Below are 22,617 nucleotides of genomic sequence, written 5' to 3' on the forward strand. Positions count from 1 at the left end.
GCCACTTGCCTCTCCAGCTACCGCTCCAGTTCTTCTCTCCCTTTCTTCTCTAAGCTCATTGAACACACACTTTACAATCACGGGAGTTCCTCTCTCCAGTTCCATCCTAGACCCTCTGCAATCTTCCACTTCCTGCATTCCACACACACTGCTTTTGCAAAGAATAACATCTTCTTAGCCAAAGTTTAGAACGAGTACTCCATCCCCATCATCCTTAACTTGTCAGCTGCCACGAACACCATCCATCATGCTCTTCTTGAATTCTTGTCCTTCCTTGCTTTCCATGACTCTGTCCTCTCCTGGTTCTCCTCCTACCTCTCTAAACACTCCTTCAGAAGATCCTCCTCATTTCCCAGCCCCCTTACAACTTTCAGTGGGCATTCCACATGGTTCTGCCCTTGGTCTCCTTCTCTTCTTCTCCCTCTACACCTTATCTCTGGGTAATCTCATCTTCACAAACACATTCCACTACCATCTCTATTCTGATGACTCACAGGTCTACCTCTCTACTCCAGACCTGTGTTCTCCTGTCCAAACTAAAATCTTGGCCTGTCTCTCTAATATCTCTTTGGGGATCTCTACCCTCAGCTCAGTCTTAACGCGGCTAAAACAGAGCTTCTAATCTACCCTCCCTGCTACCTCTGTTCTTGATCACTGTGGACAACACCACCAGCCTTCTTACTAAAGCTGTAACCTTGGTGTCATCTTTGACGTGAACCTCCCCCTAAGTCCTCACATCCAGGTTATGTTTAAATCTTTCCTATTCTTTCTGCATAACATCTGTAAAACACGTCCTTTCCAAACACATAGCTAAGGCTCTTGTCATCTTGCAATTTAATTACTGGAACTCTTGTCTGTCCTTGACAAATGCATTCTTGCCTCACTCGTCTCCATTCAGAATGCTGCTGCAAAGATCATTTTCCGAGTCCATCACTTTGACCATGTCACCTCTTTCTTTAAATCCCTCCAGTGGCTCTCCGTTCTCTTATCTTGCTACTTATCTTCACTTTCAAGGCCCTTCACAAAATCCCCATCCTACCTCTCATCTCATCCACCACTGAAATGTTAATATTTCCACTTGTTACATTTTCAAACAAGCACCTTCATGCTTTCTCCCATGCTGCCCCTTGCACCTGAGTGGAGCGCTTGATAAACATCTGCAAAACTAACTCATTATCCTCCTTTTCTCTGATTCCTATAAAAAACTTGGTAACAGTCAGTACAATGATACCGCTGCTTATCACGCTGATAGATGCTGTCTCATTGTTTTCTTTGTACTTCCCTTTCTGCCTGTCAATATCCAACTGTTGTCTTTTGTCAGATACCTACATTGCAAGCTCCTTGGGGCAGGAACTGTCTTTGTGATCTGTGTTTGCACAATGGGGTCCTGGTCCGTGAGTGGGACTTCTAGGTAGTTTGATACTATTACTACTCCCACTAATAACCCATATCACAGATAAAAACCCTATAAAAGCAGGAAGAAAATAAAGGAGATACTGATGAGCATCTTGTTTAAAACACAGTTCCTAGAAAGACGGCCTTGCTTTACTTCTCACTGTGTTCTGCTAATGTTTTATGAACAGCAAAGGCAGGGCTGTGGGAGATGAGAAATCTGAGTCCTGCTCATGGGAATTGATGTCAACGGGCCCTAACTTTGGAACTCAATGGAAACTTTTTGTCACAGCTGAACTTGATACAGGAGTCCAAGTGAATGAAATATGTTTGTTTGCCACCCTTTCTAGCATTGTAAGAGCATCTCACATGCTATTGTGAAGAAACCTCAATTTAGATTGGTGCTTTGCCCTAAAAACATGTGAACATTTTTCCTGTAACTTAACAGTATTCCTTACTACACCTGCAAACATATGTAATAACCATGACACAATAAGCCAAAACATTATTTGAAATAGGTGAACTCTTCTTTCGTCTACTATGAATATTGCATGCTAGCAGCAAAATAATTACTCCCTCAACAAGCAAAAGCATCAAATATTTCTCTTTGATTGCAATGCTATGTTATTCCCAGCAGGCAGGAAAAGACACAATACAGAAATAATGTGTTCAACAGATCAATGTTTATAGGAACACTTTTTAAAAACATAAATATATCATGAAGTATTCTGCAGAGAAAAACACAACATAGTAAAGTCATCAACACCACGAAATTTATCTGAATGGTGTTTGGAGGAAAAAAACAAACCCAGTGAAAATGCAGAGATATTTAAACAGCGGGGCATGTACCTGAAAATACATCCACTAAATAAAGAGGGTCCTTGACTCTTCTAAGTCCACATATCAAAAGAAACAGGCGTACATTTTCTGTGTCTTGAGAAATCCCTGTAACACAATATTTTCAAAAATACTGAATGCAGTTAGAACAGTAAAGTATCTTCACAACAATTGCTTCATGAGTGAGCATGCAACTTGTGCAGTAATCCTAGGAATACAAATAGGGTGACATTTTTCAAAAGCGCCCAGCATCGAACTAACTATTCCCATTGAAGTAAATGGGAGTTAATTTCTGTGGGAGCAGTAAGGTCACTACTGAGAGCTTTTGAAAACCCTACCCCAATGCTAAAAACTATCTATCTCTATGCATTTCCTCAGCATTAAGCGCCTAATGCAAAGCCCACTGCAGTCACTTTCCAGCAGCTTGATGAAACATTACTCTTTTTATGGATGGAAAAACTGGCGCAGAGGTTAAATTTCTTGCTTAAAGGGAATCTGTGCCAGAGCTGGGATTAGTATCCAGAGTGTCTGGCTCCTAGTCCAGTAGTCAGTCAACTGGGCTGCATATTTTATTAATGTAATGATAAATTCTAAATGATAAAGCCAAGCAAATGCCTACAATAATGCAAATTATGTACAACTCATTGGGTGCAAGGTTGCATTTGTATTTGTATTGTATTTGTTCTTCTTAGCCTGTAGGGAATGAAAAAGATATCACTTTGCTGTTATGCGATGTAATGCTCTAAACCTCCGATACTGCAAGTCTACATTTGTCAAAAGCAAGTATCTACAGTTGTCCAAAATCTCTTAGCCAAGGCAGACTCCACTTCTTCCCAGGTGGTATTGAGTATAACAGGGTATCCAATTAGTTACTTTTACAGTCATACACATTCAGCACGGCAGTCTTACATTAAGAGTCTCTAGATTACAAGGAATAAATATTTATACTGTTTATACTCTAGAAATAGTTTCAGTGGAGCAACAAGCAATATTTTACAGTCTAAAATATTATAGGTCTGCTCTACCTTTATAAGTCAGGTCAACATCGCTACATCAGTCAAGGGTGTGAAAAATCCATGCCTCTGACCTAACTTAAACCCTACTGTTGATACATCTGTGTGGACAGAAGAATACTTTTGTTGCTGTAGCTACTATCATTCGGGGAGGTGGTTTTCCTCCGTCTACACTCTGGGTTTATCCAGGCGATGTAGTGTGGCGGTATAGTCTCCATACGCATACCCTAAGTGATGTAGCAGTTACATACCAGCCTATGCTGTCAAGACAACTTTAGTACATTGATGAAAAATTTAGCATGTTGGTCTCATTTAAAATGACACTTATGGAAATGAATAATTCATCTGTCCCTAGAAAGGAAGATCTAGTCAGTTAGGGTTGATATTACCAGTGGGATAGAATGGAGAACTTGATAGTGTATAATCATATGAACTATATTCAAAATCTATTTTGATAGACAGGCAGTAATGCCTAGTGTTTAGCAAAAGCAACTGGTAACCAAAGGTTCTATTGCCAACCTTGTAAGAGAGGGGGCAAATTATACAAATCCTCTGTGCCTAAGTTTCCCCAATCAGAAACATAGAGATAATATGTATTTAGGCAAGAACATGGCCCCATTTCAAGAGGGTTGTGAGATGTGAAGCTCTTCATGTTTATAAAGAGATGCGAGGTCTTCATACGAAAGGAATTTCATAATAAGAGCAAAATCTTACTATTGCTTCAGTTTCCAAAGTGGTATCTATCCTTTAAACACCCAAGCTGTCACAGAATATTTAACCAGAATTTAAATGACTGCAAAGCATTTATTTTAATCTCAAATTTCCTTTGTAACACACCGACAAGAAAACCTTTTGAAGATAATGAACTATGCCCTTCACTATGTATTGTATATCTTTCTGTTAAAATGAATCTGTCAAGACAAATCCCCTCAAATTGCACTTGAATTAGCAGTTGATACGTTGTGGATAAGAAATGCAAATTAAAAATAATCTAAAAATCTCAATGTAAAAAAAAAAAGCACACAGCTTAAATGCTGCTGGAAACACACAGATGAGAATCATAAAATTCCATCGACTCTTGTTAGAATATAGTTTAAAAATCAACAAGCTAATGTATGAGATTGCAGTTGCCTGGTTCTGCAACAGCACAGTTACACTCAGAATGTAATTCTAGGGATGGGTCACCATGTGATGTGCTTGGATCAAGCGTATAATCGAGTTCGCTATCAAGTTCGCCGTAATTTAATATAATCCACAAACTGCTGAATGCATGTTCATACCAGAAACATCACTTAATCAATTCTTAGGGGGTGGTAGTTTCCATTTCCTGGCTGAACACTGTACAAAGCAGATCAATTCATTGCCCTTCCATGCACACGTGTATTGAGCAGGTGGCAAGGATAGCCAATATACCTAATTGTCACAAAACTTTACAGCGGTAAACCATTTCATCAAGTGCTTTATTTATGAGGTCATCTCTGCCCACATTTGAGTGTTTTAATTTTATTAAAGAGCTGCTGCTCTTTCATGGATGACTGAAAAAATCCACACACACTTCAGGGGGTGGAGATAAACAGATGCAGCAAATAGACTTGTCAGAGAAAAAAAGGATCCTGTTTTAAGTCAAGTGATCTCAAAAGTAGAAAGAAGAAAATAACAAAAACGGAGACAAGACATGATAAATCAAAAAGAGTTTAAATCATTTCTAACCTCTTCTATGAAGCATCATGTACCTTTATTGAAGGGAAACAAGCCTCTAAAACTTTCTCGGTAAAACAAAACCTCAGCGTTACGTCCAGCTAATTTTACTGAATTGCTAAACTGACCCTAAAAGACCGAACAAGATTGGCTTGGTATACATTTGCTTATTTCTGACTGTCAATTGATTTGGCTCGCATATTGTCTCATCACTACACAGACATCAAGGAATTTATCCTCCCACTATTCCTGTGAGGCAGGGAAGTATTATTATCCCATCTTACAGATGGGGAAATATTTAAGTGACTTGCCCCAGGCCACATACATGTCTGTGAGAAAGTCAGGAATTGAACGCAAATGTTCTGGTCCAGTGTACTGAACCACAAGGCCATCTTTTCTTTCTGGAATAGCTTGTATATATCTACTGGTTCCCTTGTAACATAAAGCATCAACAGTAGTTAAGAATCATAGGTTATTGAAACAGGGACAATCTTGTTTTATTCTTTGTCACACTGGCTCCCCTCCTTACACTTTCTGCTTTCCCAAAAAGCCTGTAATTCTAGAAGGCGACAGGAAATGGAATGAAGCCACTTTATTTAGATTTATCCCATATTCATGTTTTTCCATTTTCACTGAATGCTACCTTTAAGTAGTGGTTTATTTTAATCTCACTTAAAAAGGAGCAAATCATGAATAACTCCCCTGCAGTCAATGGAGTTATGCTGGTGTAAAACTAGCATAAGATCTGAACTGAACTTTCATTTTGAAAATGTCAAACGATCGGTGGTTCATGACATATTCAAGTGATATTGCATTTAAAATTAAAATCTAACTTGGGGATTTAAATGCTCATTTTCACAGCATTCGCTATTGAATCATTTTGATTTAATTTGAATCATTTTAGCTGTCACAGAGCGGCTGCAGCAGACAAGGTAGATAATGATGCTGTTTATTGGACTGAGAATAATTCACACTGTGTTTGGGCTAAAAGGGTTCTTTGGTCTGCTGTGATACCCCATTAGGGCGTTATGCTTTCAGAAGAACCAAGGCTCGTTTTGAGTCATCATCTAAACTTCCACAAAGCAAATTGCTAGAAAACGGGTCAGACTGTAAGTACCATAGCAAAACTCTGCCTGAATTTTAATTACATGTAGGGCACAGATACTTGATTTAAATTAAGCTCTCTCCACCTTCTGATACTTTTTTAACTTCTTTGGCTGCTGTGGATTGGAACATCAGGTTGGCATTAAAACTTCAGTCATACTGCAATGAGTATCCAGATCTCAGTTACTGTGAGTATAGAGTCCATCATAAAAGTTATGACGATCCTTGGGTTTAACATAAAATGTGGCCTTAATAAAATCTAATATCCTTGTACTTGTTTCTTCCTAGCTCTTAGCATCTTTCTTTCTGCATTATCCTTTTTTATTTATTTGTGTAAGTAATGTTTGTAAAGCAGTTTGAAGATGAAAAGCACTGTGGGTCCAAACCTGGAAGGTGCTGAGCACCCTTGTGGTAGGTTCTGGGCAACCTCAACTCACAAGATAAATAATAATAGAGTGCTTTTCATCAGTAGATCTCAGAGCGCTTTGATCCATGTAAATCCATGTAAAATGGGGATAACACAGAGCAGGGGTTCTTAGGACAAATTTTTTGGTGGCCTCAGAGTGCGGCCACCAACTCTTGCTTGTGGCCGCTCTCACCCTTTTTCCTAAAATGCTTAATTAGCTTTAGGAAAAACAAATAAATACGCCCATATACATGTCCAAATGATCGTAATTTATTTGTTGCTAGCTAGTAAGTCTGTTGTGAAAAGCAATATTAACAAACATACAAGTATCACTTTTCACAGCAAACTTACTCAGCCCTGGATGGGGGGGGTCAGGGGAGGCAGTTGAGGGGGGCTGGAGCCAGAAGCCCCGTAGCTGGAGCCTGTGCCCTGCCGCTGCACAGCCAGAGCCCAGCCTGGAGCCTGAAGCCCCAGGCCAGAGTCTGCCGCCCCGCCACCCCACCGCTGAAGCCCAAAGCCTGAGCCCCACTGCCTCTGGGAAGGTGGGGAATTCACTGGCTGCCTTCTCCTCCACCATTGTACCCCAGGTGTCTCCAGAGGGGGGCAGGGTCCAACTCCTGCTGGCGTCCCCAGCAATCAACACCAAGGCAGTGCATCCGGGAACAACAGGGACCGCTATATTCTCCCCGCCCTCAGCCCAGAAGGCTGTGGCAACAAGAAAAGCCCCTGGTGGCCACATGCAAGAAACACTGACATAGAGAGACGAAGTGACTTGCCTGAGGCCATCTAGCAGGCTAGTGGCAGGGCCAGGAATAGAACCTGGGTCTCCTAAGCCCCAGCGTAATGCTTTAGCCCCCAGGCCACACTACTCTGCAGCTCTGTGGCTTGGGTCATCTGTAAATGCTAAGTGGTAATAGCATTATTTTGTAACAGATTTTCTTCATCCTTTCAGTATTTAAAGCTACCCTTCGAAGAGCCACATCTATACCATGGTATCACATATGTACCTGTGCACTTTCTACACGTCATCCTAGAGTTCTGTAGGACACATTACTGAAAACCTGTATAATCTCCACTGATTGTATTTGGACAAACATTCACCATCAGCTTTTCTTATGGGCAGGTTATGTCATAAGGCTGTGATATTTTTCAGTGGGGCGTAACGGAGTTAGGATTTTAATGGGAACTGGGTGCCTAACTCCCTTAGACAGGAAAATCCCTTCCTAATAGTCCATTATGGGATTTCTTGCACCTTCCTCGGAAACCTCTCCTAATATCCACTCTCAGAGACATAACACTAAATTAAATGGACCATGGGTTTGATCCCGTATGGCAATTCCTATGTTCCTAAAAATGTCAGAAAGGAGCTATCTGGGGAAGGAATTACCTGCTACTACAATTCAATTTAGTGAGGCAAGAATCAGTTGTACAATTTTATTTTATTATATGCAGTAGATCTTAGTCATTGCCCAATTCATTTTTATGACCAGACTTTCACCAACTTAATCCTCTTAGGGACATATCAAAAAACATTCCTGAGAAGATTGCTTCACAGGAGCATCACTGCCAATCCCCACTGCCTGTAGTCTATTCCACTCTTGGTCTGCTTACAGTCAGACTTAAGCAACACCTGTGTGTCTAGTTGGCTTTCTATTTATTCACTGAAGATGATTAAATTTTCACATCAAGATAATGCTACCATCAGATTTTCACCTCCTGGGTGCTTTTTCAAGACTTCTTGGAGCCCCTGCTGTGAAAAGCAAACTATAGCTATCTATACAAGAAAGCAGTCATTTCAACATTCTCACTCTTGATTTAACCTCACAAAATACTCAAGAGCCCTAATATGGGGAGCACATTAATACAGTAAGTGCAACGCTGGCTTTTTAGGTGCTCCAGCCATAACAGCTATGTGGAAATTGATGTCTGAAAGGAGGCACCTGGTTTTTGTTTTTAGCTTAAGTGGGAGCTTCACTTTCTGCTGTAGCATTGCGCTTCCAAGAAGCTTTCCCTAATCTGTAATACAATTTTAATGCCAAGTGACAGCCTACTCTGAAAAGTGAATATGCAAAAACAACACTTTCAACAGATCTGGCCCTTTGATGTATTCTTCTTGCATTAGTCACAAAAATAATGTTTTACTTTTTTAATGTTTTACTTCTGCTAGTGCTACTGAGTTAATGCTTTGGGACAATGAGCTGTATTGTGTTCTGGCTCATGGATCATAAATAGAAAAAAAAAAAACAAAGTCCCAGCTATTGCTGGGCCAAATTCCACTCTCCATTTCAGATGTGTAACTGAGCACAGATTTGACCCGCAAAATCTGTATTGCACATACCAGCTTGATTTTGCAAAGCAAACTTGTAAATCGAAGAAACTTGATAGCCATTAGCAGGCTATTAAAAAACTGCCATACTGTCACTTTTACAGTGATATTTCAGAGTATAATTGCACTATAAAGAGGAGGTCAAATTTTCTACAGTGTAACTCCACTGACTTCACTGGAGTCACATTAGCAGAGAATTTGGCCCAAGAAATGTTGTCTAGTAGCTATAACAGGGGACTAGGAATTGGGACTCCAGTATTCTATGCCTGGCTGTGTTCTTGACTCACCTGATCTAGGGCAAGTCACTCAATTGCAAACTGCCTGTGTTTACCTATCTGTAAAATGGATATTATACTTCAAGGGATGCTATGAGGCTTCACCAAATAATGTTGGTAAAGTGCTTTGAACCCCTCAGCTGAAAGGCACAATGAAAGTACAAAAAGCTTCTCAAGATCAGGTGCAGCTTGCGGAAAACATTTTGCTTAGATATTGCCCTGCTTATATAACACTTCTGCATGAAAACAAGATCTTTGTTGATTCTGCTCCTACAGTTTGTTCCTCATCTGAAATCATAATCCTATCGTTGTCACATCAGTCACTTTCACAGCAAGCAAACTGGAATGTCACTAGCAAAGAATTATGACTTTAGGTGGAGAATAAGAAGGCAGAAACAGGTGAATTCTTTCTGAGAATCTCTGCCCCTGTATTTGTGTAGATGTCCTTAATATTTTGCTTCCTTTGATCTTTATTTATGCTGTACAAGTAGACTTGTTCCTGTGTCCCTAAAATAAAATGTTTTACAAAGTTTTCCAAAAGGTCAGAGCAGCTTTTTAAACTAAAACCGAGTAAATAATAGATGGTCTTTTAAGAACCAATTATGAAGAAATGGCTTCCTAAATCCTGGGATTCTGAATTTTCCTTTAAGTCCCTTATTCCAGTGGTTTCAAACTGTGGGTTGGAACCCCAAAGTGGGTCGCAACTCCATTTTAATGGGATCACCAGGGCTGGCATTAGACTTGCTGAGGCTCAGGGCCGAAGCCTGAGCCTCACCGCCTGGCACCAAAGCCCTTGGGCTTCGGCTTTGCCCCTGCCTCCCTCCCTGCCACTGGGGCTAAACCCCTTGGCCTCCAGCTTTGGCCTCCCTGCCTGGGGTGGCAGGGCTTGGGCTTCAGCTTTGCGCCCCTCCCCGCCATTTAGGGCTCGGGCAAGCTCAGGCTTCAGTCCCCCCTCCTGGGGTCATGAAGTAATTTTTGTTGTCAGAAGGGGGTTGCGATGCAATGAAATTTGAGAACCCCTGCCTTATTCAAATCCAGCCAAGGCAGACAGTGCTCAAATGGTATTACCATGTGATGGCTGTTCAGTGCTCTGTAAGTACTGTGTTCTCACTCCAGTTCTTAGTGGATAGGTGTCAACATTGCAAATACCATCACTTTACCTGGCACCATTACTAACAGGTTTTGCAGAACTGCAATGGACTTGGTGACAGAATAACCTTCTCACACTTGGTAGTAGTGCCTCTAGGTTTGAAACATGCTAGTGGGGAAATAACTTCAGGCTCCAGGGCTTTCAAACCTTTCTCGGCCATTAAATGGACAGGTTTAAAATTAATACTTTTATATTTAATATATATTTAGCTTGATGGTAGTAAATGACAATGACTGATACTTAATTGGGAAAGACTATGTATATTCTGTTTGAGGGAGACATTTGGTTAGTACCAACTATTTAAGTGGCGCTAAATCCTAGGTGCTGGAGAATCCACTGCTACATAAATCCTCCAGTCCTTTCCTCCCTGCAGCAGGAATGTGAGGGTCATAGAAACTGGGGAAGATGTTGCCAAAGCTTATATATAAAAAGATTAAATAAAGAATATATATTAGACTGCAAAAACCAGGGGACTCTACTTCAGAATTGAGATATAGCATGGCACTATATATATGGGGCCTTGAGAATATCCATGTCTTGGGTGTCAAGAGTATAACAGAGAAACAAACTAAGCAGCATCTCAGGAATAATTTCTGAAGTATTCCAGAATACATTATTTTTATGATAAAGGCAAGAGTAAAATACAGCCACCATCACTTAACAGGACTTTAAAATAGCAAATTTATTTAACACCCTCCCAATATGAACAATCAAGAAAAAAAATTGATAGAGCAATCTCAGATAAATAGTAAAAAATTGTTCTTATAAATCTTACTGAAGAGCCGCAGGCATCTGTGTGATATCAAACTCGGACTTGCTGGAGGTAAGGATGCAGTTTGAGAATATCTTATCTCAAGTGACCTAGTTTCTCACTGTTTGTTCAAATACAGACATTTTTCTTATTTGAGGTTTTAATGGCTGTTTTCATAAAATGTATTCACAAGTTTCCAAAGGGGGAAAACCAAACTTTCGATGATTTTCATTCAAAGTGCTTGTTTTGGACAGGATTTTTTTTTTTTTAAATCCAGAAAAAATACAAACCTTTAACATTTGTTTTGCCTTTTATAGTTTAAGATTTGAAAATAATACATATTAGAGGTCAAATTTATTTTTAATATCAGGTATATTGATTTTATTTGTGCATTTAAATAACTTAGAACACGAGGTTACACATAAGCACACCCTGTCTACAAACAAGATTGCCCTTATGAATGCTGGGTCAAGGGCAAAGTCTTCAGGGTTAATTTTTTTAAATTCCTGACTTGAACTTGATTTTCACTTGTATTCCAGAGACTTTTAGATCACCATACCAGGTCCACATTATTTAGGCTTATCCACCTGACTCCTCTTTTGTTCAGAAACTATGTCTAAGTTATGACTGGAGAGTGAGGTTAAATTCCCTCTCGAATCCTCCTTTCTGTTCACTTTGAACCGTACCAAGTCTTTTATCTCTCATGAAAAATTGTTCATTTTTCTTTGTGGCGGGGTGGTCCCCCCGCCATGCCTTAAAGGGCTTAAAACATCCCTGGGAGAGGGCGGAAAACAGCCCCAGCTATAGCCTATGTAATTAGGGCCCAGCTGGCCCTTATAAGAGGGCAGTGGGCCAGAAGGAGAGACGCTCTGTCTTGCTACATGAAGAGACAAGGACCTGACTGTCTGGGAAGCTGAGGAGGGTACCTAAGGCAGAGCAGTGCTGGGGAAGGACAGAGGGAGCTGGGGAGCTCCAGCCGAGCAGAGCCCCAGGCTGCAGGCCGAGGTAAAGGCCCACAAAAGGATACTAAGGCTGCAGAGGAGCAGCCCAGACCTAGACAGAGGCAGCTGGTCCGACCCCCCTTTCCGATGATGAGTGGTACAGACTGCAGTCTGCCCCAGGGAGCAGGGGCTAGACTATGTCTGACCGTAGCCACTGAGGCAAGGGAGGGATAGGGGATTGGGGGTTCCCCTGAGAGGGGAGACCCAGACTGAGGGGGTACTGCCAGGGGGCAGAACCCTAATCTAGAAAGGCACCAGGATCCGGGGCGAGCAGCAGGCAAGACACCGACTGGCAGAGGGCGCTCCTGGCTGAAAAGAGCTAATTCCCTGGACAACCAGCAGGAGGCGCTGCTGCAGCGGTGCGTCGTCAACCCGCAACTGTCTTCTACGCATTTCAAAGTATTAACTGCTCCCCTACAAAAGAAAATCTGTAGGTTTCTTGCTGAGATTTCAGACTCTGTCTGAGATGGTTATTTTATCTTCCAGAGTTTGAATCTTGGATGACTTTGTCCACCACTGGAATATATCTTTGATATGCTCAGTAAGTCTTCTAACTCTGCTTTGTCCTTTACATTCATCTCTTCATCCACATGTTGGAAGTGTCACAATAAATCATCTAATTTCTTTTGCGTTCTCATAACTAAGAGTTTTGAAGCATTAGGTCTTCAACACAGTTTTTTTTTTTAAATATTGTCTCTGACTCTCAAAATTCAACCCTTTCATGATTTTAAATATCTTTAGCTGTTCAGCCCCGCCAAATTCCCCATTTTGTTTACTACAGTAGCATTACATGGCAGTTCCCATAATCCAATCCAGTTTTTCAATTCTACCTTATTGTTTGCTGATCTGGAAGCCATTGATTTCATCGAGAACAGAATTAGGTCCATCATTTGTACAATTAGGTCCCCATTCAGCAACACACTTAAGAATAAGTGTATGAATAACTTTAAAAAATGATTAAATGCTTGTCATAATTAGGACCTTAATCTACAAAGTAATCCTTTCCCTTGAAATGAAATAAGGGGGAGGATATAGGGGACAGACTCCATTGTAACTGAAGAAACTAAATGTAGTTTATCATAAATTTATCACTAGAGGGCATTTGCACTCTCAGAGCCCTAATCTTCCTAGGTGCTGCACACTCTCAACTTCCATTGATTCCACTGAAGTACTCAACACCTCACAGGATAAGGACCTTATCTGGAAAAATTAGATTGCAGGAAATGTAGCATCATATGGCTTCTACAATTTCTAGATGTTATCAGTAATAGACATGGCAGTATGGTTTTCATTGCACGTGAACAAAAAAACAATCTGAGATATTTTCCCCCAAAGATTCAACAATCAGACTTCACAATGTTAGTGTGAATAGGACTGAATTTTTTAGTATAGGCCTGGCTTCCTACCCTACTAGCAAATTTTAAGCCAGGTTAAAAGGATCTCACACTGAGTAGTAACTCACTCCAATAATCCTATTCACTCAAATGGGAACACTATGGTGAGTAACTGCTCATTGGTGTAATTCAAGAGTTCATAATAGCCCTCAAAATGTCCAGTTACTAGGAACATACCTAAGAACTATGTTTTGATCATTGGCTAGATAGTGACTGAGAGGGAAATACCTGACTGGCTTGTGTTATGACCATTGCTTGCTGAAGTCCCTTGGATTTCTACAGAGACTTTCACCATCTGGTCTTCCTTAACATTGCACTAACCTTGTCTCTTTCTCCATAGTTTTAGGAAAACACAATGCATCTGTGCAATCCCATCTATGCCACAATAGGTCACGTAACATTTTCAATCTTGCTCCATAGCAAAGCATCTTCAGAAATTGCCCTAGCAAAGGGAAATTAAATACCAAGACTATGTCTGATGTTGGTTGTTTTATTCTACAGTGACACCTGATCCTAAGAGATCATGGGACCTTCCTGGAGTGTCTAATATTGGTTCACTTTCCTGCCAGAATAGGATTGAAATCTAATCAATCTTTCTCAACTCATAACTAACAAAGTGCAGTACAGTAATCTACCCTTCTGAACCACAGTGCCCTTATTTGGATCTTAGGAACCTAATCGAATGCTCACTGAAATCAATGGAAGTCTTTCCATCAACTTAAATGGGCATTGGACCAGTCCCTACCTTAAGCAGCTATATGCCATCCTTGAGCAGAGGACACAAATCTGGGTTTTCACGTTGACGTAGGTTGTGTTGTTGTTTTCTATTGACAAATTTTCAGTGGAGTCTACACTATCTAAATTGTTTTAGGTCCACAGATGGACATCTCAAACTGGTGACATGACTGATGTGATTTGGATAGTTACTAAGCATCAACAGGAAAAGTTTCTCTCTTAGAAATTTGCTTCCAGGATAACTGTCTTGTTGGAGTCTAAGTTTAAATCTAGGGGTGGCCATGATTTTTGGTTTGTCTTTTGAAGTCTGCAGTCTGTCTTTTCATTATGCGGAAAAGACTGCAAAGTTGACGACAAATAAAACCCTAATTAATTCCAAAAGTTCCCTCTTTGCAGATTTATCCAATAAAATGCTTCAAAGTCTCCAGTTGGTGAAACTATTGTCGCTGGGAGCTTAGGTACACTATCTCTAACCAAGCATTACCGTCAGTCCCTTGATCATTGCATTGAAGCCTAATGAGTTAAAATACAGATTCCATGATTTTATACCATTCTTGCATTGTACCCACAAAAATTATTACAAAAATTAAAAACGCCTTCCTTACATTAGGCCACTGTCATTTATATCCACCATTCATTGAAATCTGCTAGGCAGCCTGCTTTCCTTGGATTTTGCCTGCATGCCTCCCACATTTTGAGAGGTGAGGGAAGGCTGGTTTTAGCACCCACTGTAATTGATCCAGGCCATATTCTGCCACCCTTATTCATACTGTGTCTACTTGTACCTCACTCCATCTACAGTCCCGCTGTTTTCAATCAGACTATTTGTGGGATAAGGTTCTATACAGCATGAGTATCAGGCATCACTATGGTTGTGGAACTCAAAACCAAGTTGGACTATGTAAGTGGGGCGTATACAATTAGGAAAAAACCCAAGTTTTCAAAAGGGTCCACTGATTTTATGACACTTACTTGGCACTATATGGCCTAATTTTCATGGCTGCTTAGCATTTATGGCTCCCAGTGACTTCAGTTGGAATTGTAGGGCTAGGTACTGGCTGACTTGAGTTGGGCACATAAGATAGAGAACACTTCTAAAAATATTTGGAGCGGGTTTTGGAGAAAAAACTATTAATCCCCTTTAGAGACGGGATAGAAGTAACAGTGAATACATGACAGAAGTCAAAAGAGAGTAAATTTCATAAGATGAATGAGATTGGGCAGTCACAGAATCACATAAATAGTAGATGATCTGGTTAAAGTGCACTGCATTGAGCAACTATATGCTTTAACTGAATCAAAATGGCACTACTTTCCAGGAAAATATCATCACTGCTATATTTTCTAAGACTTGCCACTAACTGCTACTAGATTACATAAATCTGAATGTATGAGACTGGATCTAGAAATTGCAAACTCCATGAGAAGCACCCCTTCTGTTCCCTTTGTTTGTTATTCTCCAGCAAGCATGGAATTAGGGATAAACAACCAGACCTGACCTGCTACAATGGAAGATGTTCTAAATGCTACAATGTTGCTGGGGTATGGGGGAAAGTGTTGATGAGAACTACAGCCCATCTCAGTAGACCAAAATAGGAGCAGGACTGATGATAAGACAAACGAGATGAGAAACTTGGTCATAAAACCAATACACACTGAATAATTTTGTCACTTTTCAAGTTATTACTTAGCAGGCATGGAAGTCACAGTCACTGTTTGCTTTTGTCTGTGAATTATGAATTATTTTGCACGTTTGCATTAGAGTACGTTAGGATAAAACTGCCTTTAATATATCAGACAAAATGCATTTATGGGGAATCTTCTCCTCCCTCGCACCCTCCGACCCAGCTGTTCCTTTAATCACAGAATAGTGAGATACAGGATCCAATCAATGCTGGGGCTATCCTAGGCAAGTGACAAATCGTTATACTTCTGAAAATTATTAATCCTACTGGCGCTGTGCTGGTGTGCTATGATTTACTGAGAACAAAATAACCTCACAATGCTCAATTTAAAATTGGACATGGGTTCTGAATAATGACACACACTTACTGACATGATAAAGCAATTGAATAGTGTGGATTCATTTGTAACAAAGGAAGAAACAGCTGTACTGTTGAAGATCAGATTGATGAATACAATGCAACAAAAAAAATTTCCAGGGTAAAATGCCTGAAAATTTTTCTTGTTGGGAAAAGGAGCCTTAACAATCAACGTGTTAAGGTTAGATGGTTTTTTGAAATTAGCCCTTCCCCCAGATGTGCCATGACAAGGGAAAGTTTAGAAGAGCTCGCTTTTACTTACAGGTTGAGGTAGGAACTCAGTGTAACAGTGCTGGGACTCATAAGCTTGCTCCGCAGGTACAATTCACTAGTTCACATGGCAGACATATTGCACATAGCAAGGAATGATCCAGACACCTGCATTTCCCCCACGGTCATTACATGAAGTAGAATGTGCTGCATATATGTTTCAGAAGTTATTGGGCTCAAAATGCAAGATTGTATGGCATGTGTTATGCAGGATGTCAGACCAGATGATCACAGTGATCATTGAAATCTATGAATCTCAGTGCAACCAGTCAGGCTATTGTAACTCTTGAGTTTTTCTGTCCACTGGATACCTCGGTGCCTGCTTCTTTTGTGTCTCTTCCGGTCAAGCACCATAGATTTAGCTCCCCTCGCCTATGGCAGTTCAGAAATAGAGACCCTTTATAGCAGATTAGTTCTGGCCCCTTCAACTTTCAATTTAAAGTGGCACGGAGCCGTTGAAGTCAATGGAGCTACTCTAGTTTACATCAGCAGAGGATCTGGCCCTAACTTGTCTTTTGGACATACTCTTTCTGCAGGCTTTTAGGAAGACTGGGGTAAAAAGGCGGAGAGCTTTATTTATCACTACTCATTGCGTAGTGGATTATGACCAACTATAGCTATAAGTTTCAGAGTAGCAGCCGTGTCTCTAAGGTACCACAAGTACTCCTTTTCTTATAGCTATAAGGTAGAAACCCCTTCTCAATTTTCATATAATGCTAGTGTATGTATTTGATCTGAGCTTAAAAAATTTAGAAGAGTCCCCCGAACATGGGATGGCTGTTGACTGCCAGGTTATTGGGGGGGAAATAACAAAGCTATAAACCCTCAGTTTCCACAACTGACTCTGCATTCCTGACTCCCCCATGCCACAAAAATTAGGCAAACCCTTTGCTGAGTCTAGTCTGCTTCTATGTATATATTTATTTGTATTCAGATAAGTAAGTCGGTGAGATTTTGTTGTTGTTGTTGTTCTTGGCTGACAAATGGCAAAGGTGCTCTCAGCCCAGAAAACAATTTGTGTTTCAATTTGAGAGGGGAAAAAAAAATCAACTTTCCAATATTCAAGCTACATGAACTATAACTTTTAAAGTATTTATACTTACTATTCAAATGACGTACTCAAAGGAGTTGTGCTCCAGGGGTTAAATGCACAATAGGCATATTAATTATAAATTAATTAAATGGGCATTTTAACCAATAGGCAATTCAAAAATCCTTTTAAAATTTATTATGCTGTGTCTGGCACACATCTGCTTGTATGTTGTTTTCCCTTCCCCTGGCATTTCTCTGTTGGACTGTAAGTCCTTCAGGCCAGGAACTATGTTTCTATGTTTGTGTGGTGCCCAGCACACTGGGGACCTGATTAAATATTTAATAACAATAATTAGAGACGGGCAGGAAGTCAGTTTTCCCATCCCAGGAAAATTTTTGAGAGTCTGGAAAACTTTCCATCCCAAATCAGGACAAAAACTGATAACTCTCAAAATTTAGCAAAGTTGAAATCCTGCAATATTTTGTTTTAGAAACAAATATGTTCCTCTGGAAATATACTCATCCAGCTGTAGATGCTGACTGAAATTAACATAAATGTCAGTTTCAGAGCTGCAGATCACTCAATAGCAGCTGTGAAACTGACCAGACTCTTGCTGTCAGCCTGGGATCCATGTAAAGTTCATAGAAAACGAATCAATCCCAGAAAAGATTTTGACAACTCAGTTAATTCCAACAAAAAAAAAGTTGTCTGAATTTTTTCAACCAACTCTAACAACATGCAGAGAATATTCTTGATTTCTATGAACTCTAGGTCAGGTGCTAGGGGGTCTCATTGAAATAAATGACAAAACTCCCATTGCTTTCAGTAGAAGCTGGTTCATACCCTAACTGCCTATTTAAAAGATTTATTAATTTATTAATAAAACAATCTTTTCTTTTCCTAAATTGTCTCCTGCTTTGAAACCAAGTTTCAGCCCAGACTGAAATATACAATTGGCACCATAAAGAGGTTCCCAGATAGTTTAGTGGCAACCTGCCTGTCCAGAAGTCCAAGCATGCTTACCATTCTTGTTGAGTCTTCACAGTGAGGCCATATAGCCTATAGGCACAAATACTGAATGATATCTGACCTCTCCAGGTCAAGAATTAGGCTCACTGTGGGGGTAAGATCGTGAAAGTTTGAACTGCTGTTACAGATTCCCTACCCATCTCTTCTGTGAAAGTCATACTGGCCTCCATCACATTCCTGTGTATCACAAGCATGCTCAGATATCTGTGCTTTGGTCATGAGTGAAATGAGTGTTACTGCCAACTACCTTTCCAAGGGACATCTGTCCATATCTCATAGCCACTTTATTGTTTGGTACAATTTCATGTTTGTCAGTTTAAGAGCGGCAAAAGGTTGGGAGTAGGAATAGCAGGGGGAGTTTGTTGCTGTGATTAACAAGCAAGGGCAGAATTCTGACTGCATGATTCTAGCTAGCGCTGTTAATCCCTCATTTTCAAGAGTACTAAAAAACATAACCATACAACAGATCAACTTACATATTTTAAGATCCCTTCCAGCATGGAAACAAAAACAGAAAATCATTCAAACATATCAGGAATATATACTGAAAACTTAGTTAGAGGAACAGGCAGCATGTGTGAGCTATGATCTTCATGCACTTTGTTCAGAAGCATAAAGCAGTTTTACATTTTACCTGCATTTTGTAGAAATTTCTTCCAGTTAAAAGTTGCACTGGGTGTGGTCATAATTCCTAGATTCAAGGGAAGAAAAGGACAACATGTTTTACTAGACCTACGGTGGCAGAACAATAGCTCTTAAAGTCTTGTACTGAGTGAATCATGTCTTTGTCAAATACTCTAAATCCCACTTGAAATTGCTCCCATTTCAGGCTTTTCCTCTCCCGCCTACATTTCCTTGCCTAGAATTTCTGTAGCATTCAGTTTGAGTTTTCCAATTTAGGTTCCAATATTTATACCTTGGGCCAAATGCACTCACAGGGTGCAACTCCATGGAAGTCCACAGAGTCATGCCTACTTGCATCAATGTTGGTTTGGCCTCTTAATACTATGTTGTTGTCTGGATATCTCATAGGTAGATTTTACTTGACGGGAAAATCATCTGGATTTGTTCTGAAACATACACCAAAGTATCATGGAATAAAACATCATGCCCAAATACTTGGATGTCACTACCAAATTATATGAATATTTAATCTCTTCATAAATCTTAAACTCTAACCCCACACTACACAGTTAAAAAGAAATCTCTCTTTAGAAGGCCAAAGTTAAACATCTAAAATTTTATTTTCACATTCTACAGTTGGTTAGTTTAGGAACATCAGCTGCAGCTGACGCACCCACATTTAAAACACAAAGCTAGGTCTTAATTTTTATTAAATATTACCTAGATGGCACCATAGATGTATATAGCGCTTTACAAACAGAATACATCACATTCCCTGGACTAACTGTCCAACCAAGATTTTCAAAAGCAAATACTGATTTTGGGTGCCTCTGGTTTTGGGACTCCAACTTGAGGCATGTTAAAGGGGCCTGATTTTTAGAGAATGGGTGCTCAGCACTTTCTGAAAATAAGGCGTGAAGAGTTGATGCAAAGCTTATTGAAGTCTATGGAAGACTCTCCCTGACTTCATCATGCTCTGGGTCAGGCCCATAAATGTATCATGTTGGGCTGCTGAAAGTTGACTCACCCAAAATCAAGAGTTCACTTGAAAATCTAGGTGAAATCTTGGCCCACTGAAGTCAACAGCAAAACTTTGACTCCAGTGGAGCCAGGCTGTCATCCTACGTCTATTTCAGCAAGACTTCTGTATCACTTGAAAAATGCACATAAGTAAACATCACAAGGGTAGCAAGCTTTAAAACAAGCACATACCTTGAATATTTCAAAACTTACCTTGAGTTTGGATATATATTTTGCTTCTAGCATCTGGCTTTAAAGAGAGGAGAGCAAAAGCGTAAATTTCATTGCATGCTCCCCACCCCAAAAACTGTTCAGACTCAAAATAATCTAGTGCAGTAATATGCTCAACTACATAGTTGCCCTTTGAGTATTGAGAAGCAAAACAGACTAGCTGTACTTCTAATGGGTTTTGAACATTAGAAAGGAATACTTTTGCAAGGTCAAATGCACAAGAAGATCAGTGATTAAAATTAGGTTTAATCAATCTTTGTATCAACCAACCAATTTTGCAGTTTGATACAATTACCAGATTAATATAAAACCTACTTTTTCACAATGACACTTCTAGCATCCATTAGTCTGCTCATTGCATGGAGAGAGAGAGAGAGAACTATTTCTCTGCAGAAGGAAGGCTGTCGTTTCAAAAACAACTGGGACTAGCGAAAAAACCATAATTGGTTTAAAAGCCACAGAATCAGTTTAATCAAAGTGCATTTATCTAAAAAGGGCCTTTCAAACATACCAGGCAAGAAACAAAACCCCACTTATCTCTCACAGCATCCTTTGTCAAAGACTGCTGCCGAATATATATGGCCTTATCTACATGTGGAAATTGACCAGAATAGCTATTCTGGAATAACTATTCTGCTATAGCTTCTGGAATAACTCCCCTCTGTGGACACTACTCTGCTTCCAAAGGTATTCTGGAATAGCTATGCAATGCAGATACAGCTGTTTTCACCATGTAGACAAAGCTTATGTGTTTAAACAAGGGCTTGCTCCTTCACAGCCTACCTTCTCTCCATAATTGATTCTATAGCAAATCAGGCTGTATAATATGCATTTTGCTATGAAACCAGCCAAGTAGGCCTTTAGTCAAGAAGTTCCCTCAGGTCCTCTCTACAACAAAAAGGCATTGCACACAACCAAAGGAGCAACATCTGTGCAAAGCTTTGTATTCATACGAAACCACCTTACTTACAAGTCTTACAAGCACTCACTATAACATCTGTGAAGAGGCATTAAGTTCCCATCTGGCTGAACTGGTGTAGTCAGTCTATGAATTCTCCCAAGATATCCCTGGAAGCTTCAGGGTTTGAAACTGCACAACAATGATGTTTTCTATCATAAGGGCAAATATATCCCCCTCCTTTGCTGCAGGTTCTGCTACCCGCAGAGGAGGAGGCACTGGCCTGGATTTGGAGGGGAGGGTGCACTCCTGTGAAATACAGATCACTGGTCTGTGGTGTCTCCCTCTACAGCATGGGGCCTGAGGATCAGCTGCCATGCAGGCAATCCTATCCTCCATCTTTTGGAGGATACAGGCCCCAGAGCTGTAGTACTGTTGGGCTGTAGTACTGGCTAGTGCTTGCCTAAATAGCTCAGACTGAGTATTGTGGTGAGCAGTTGCCCACTGGGGCGGAGAGTCCCTATATTATCCAGAGTTTGGCATCCACAGATACAGTATAAGCAATTTAGGATATTCACCTGTATCAGCAGATTGTGAACCTGCACATCACCCACCCTTAAGGCTGTCCTTGGGCCGCAGCCTGTGAAATCACAAGTGCCAGATAGTGACTTTATGGCAGGAAGAGACGCACGGTTTTTAGAAGAAAGCCCCAATTCAAAAACAAATGTGAACCAACTGCACATGTTATTTTTCAGCTTTGTCCTGTGTGACTGGCCCTCTCTACAGCTCAGTCACCAGTTTCAATTACTGAAAATTAACAGCAACAGAACCGAGAGAAAAAGTAATTCAAGAGGAAGTGGTATGTCATCAGCCTGAAATAGCCCAGTCAAGAGGATAGGAAGTTCACTGGACGGTACTGAACTGGCTGCTTCACAAACACTCCTCAGACAAACACTAGTGCTGTAATTAAAGGGGGACCAGGGCTGACAAGAATTACGCTGTTTAGATTAGGGCTTTCCACAGTCATGGGCTGCCCTACAGATCCTGTATGAATACTCTTATTTCATGGGCTCTAAAAAAACCCAACCAAAACAGCTTTAAGAGGTATGCAACAACATAAACAGTCTCAGCTATACTGTAACAAATAACCTCTCGTATTTATATAGCACCTGTCAGTCCAAAAGAGCTCAAACAAGTCATAAACTATAGACGGAGAGCAGTGGTGGGGAGGAGGATGGCAATCAATTGTTCTGCAATTTGATGTGTGGACAAACTAGGGAAGTTAGAAATCTGGGCTAGGAGACTGAAGCAAACCCCTACAAAAATGGCCAGGAGATCGTTAGGCTAGGATTTTTAGAAGTGTTCAGCAGCATCTGACTCTGCTCCCC

The 22,617-nt window shown here is 40.4% G+C and overlaps 1 protein-coding gene across 2 annotated transcripts in view; it reads right to left on the reverse strand.

The window, feature by feature from the left end:
* GLT1D1 (glycosyltransferase 1 domain containing 1) overlaps positions 1–22,617 on the reverse strand; it is a 90,754-nt gene that overhangs the window by 41,146 nt on the left and 26,991 nt on the right. For both annotated transcript variants that reach the window (XM_077835091.1, XM_077835090.1), the window contains exons 5-7: positions 20,314–20,350; positions 19,091–19,147; positions 2,242–2,337 (exon numbers count right to left, since the gene is read on the reverse strand). In XM_077835091.1, coding sequence (XP_077691217.1) covers positions 2,242–2,337; positions 19,091–19,147; positions 20,314–20,350 — 190 coding nt within the window. The remainder of the gene's footprint in view (positions 1–2,241; positions 2,338–19,090; positions 19,148–20,313; positions 20,351–22,617) is intronic.

This window comes from Eretmochelys imbricata, chromosome 15, assembly GCF_965152235.1.
Source record: "Eretmochelys imbricata isolate rEreImb1 chromosome 15, rEreImb1.hap1, whole genome shotgun sequence".
Lineage (NCBI taxonomy): Eukaryota > Metazoa > Chordata > Testudines > Cheloniidae > Eretmochelys > Eretmochelys imbricata.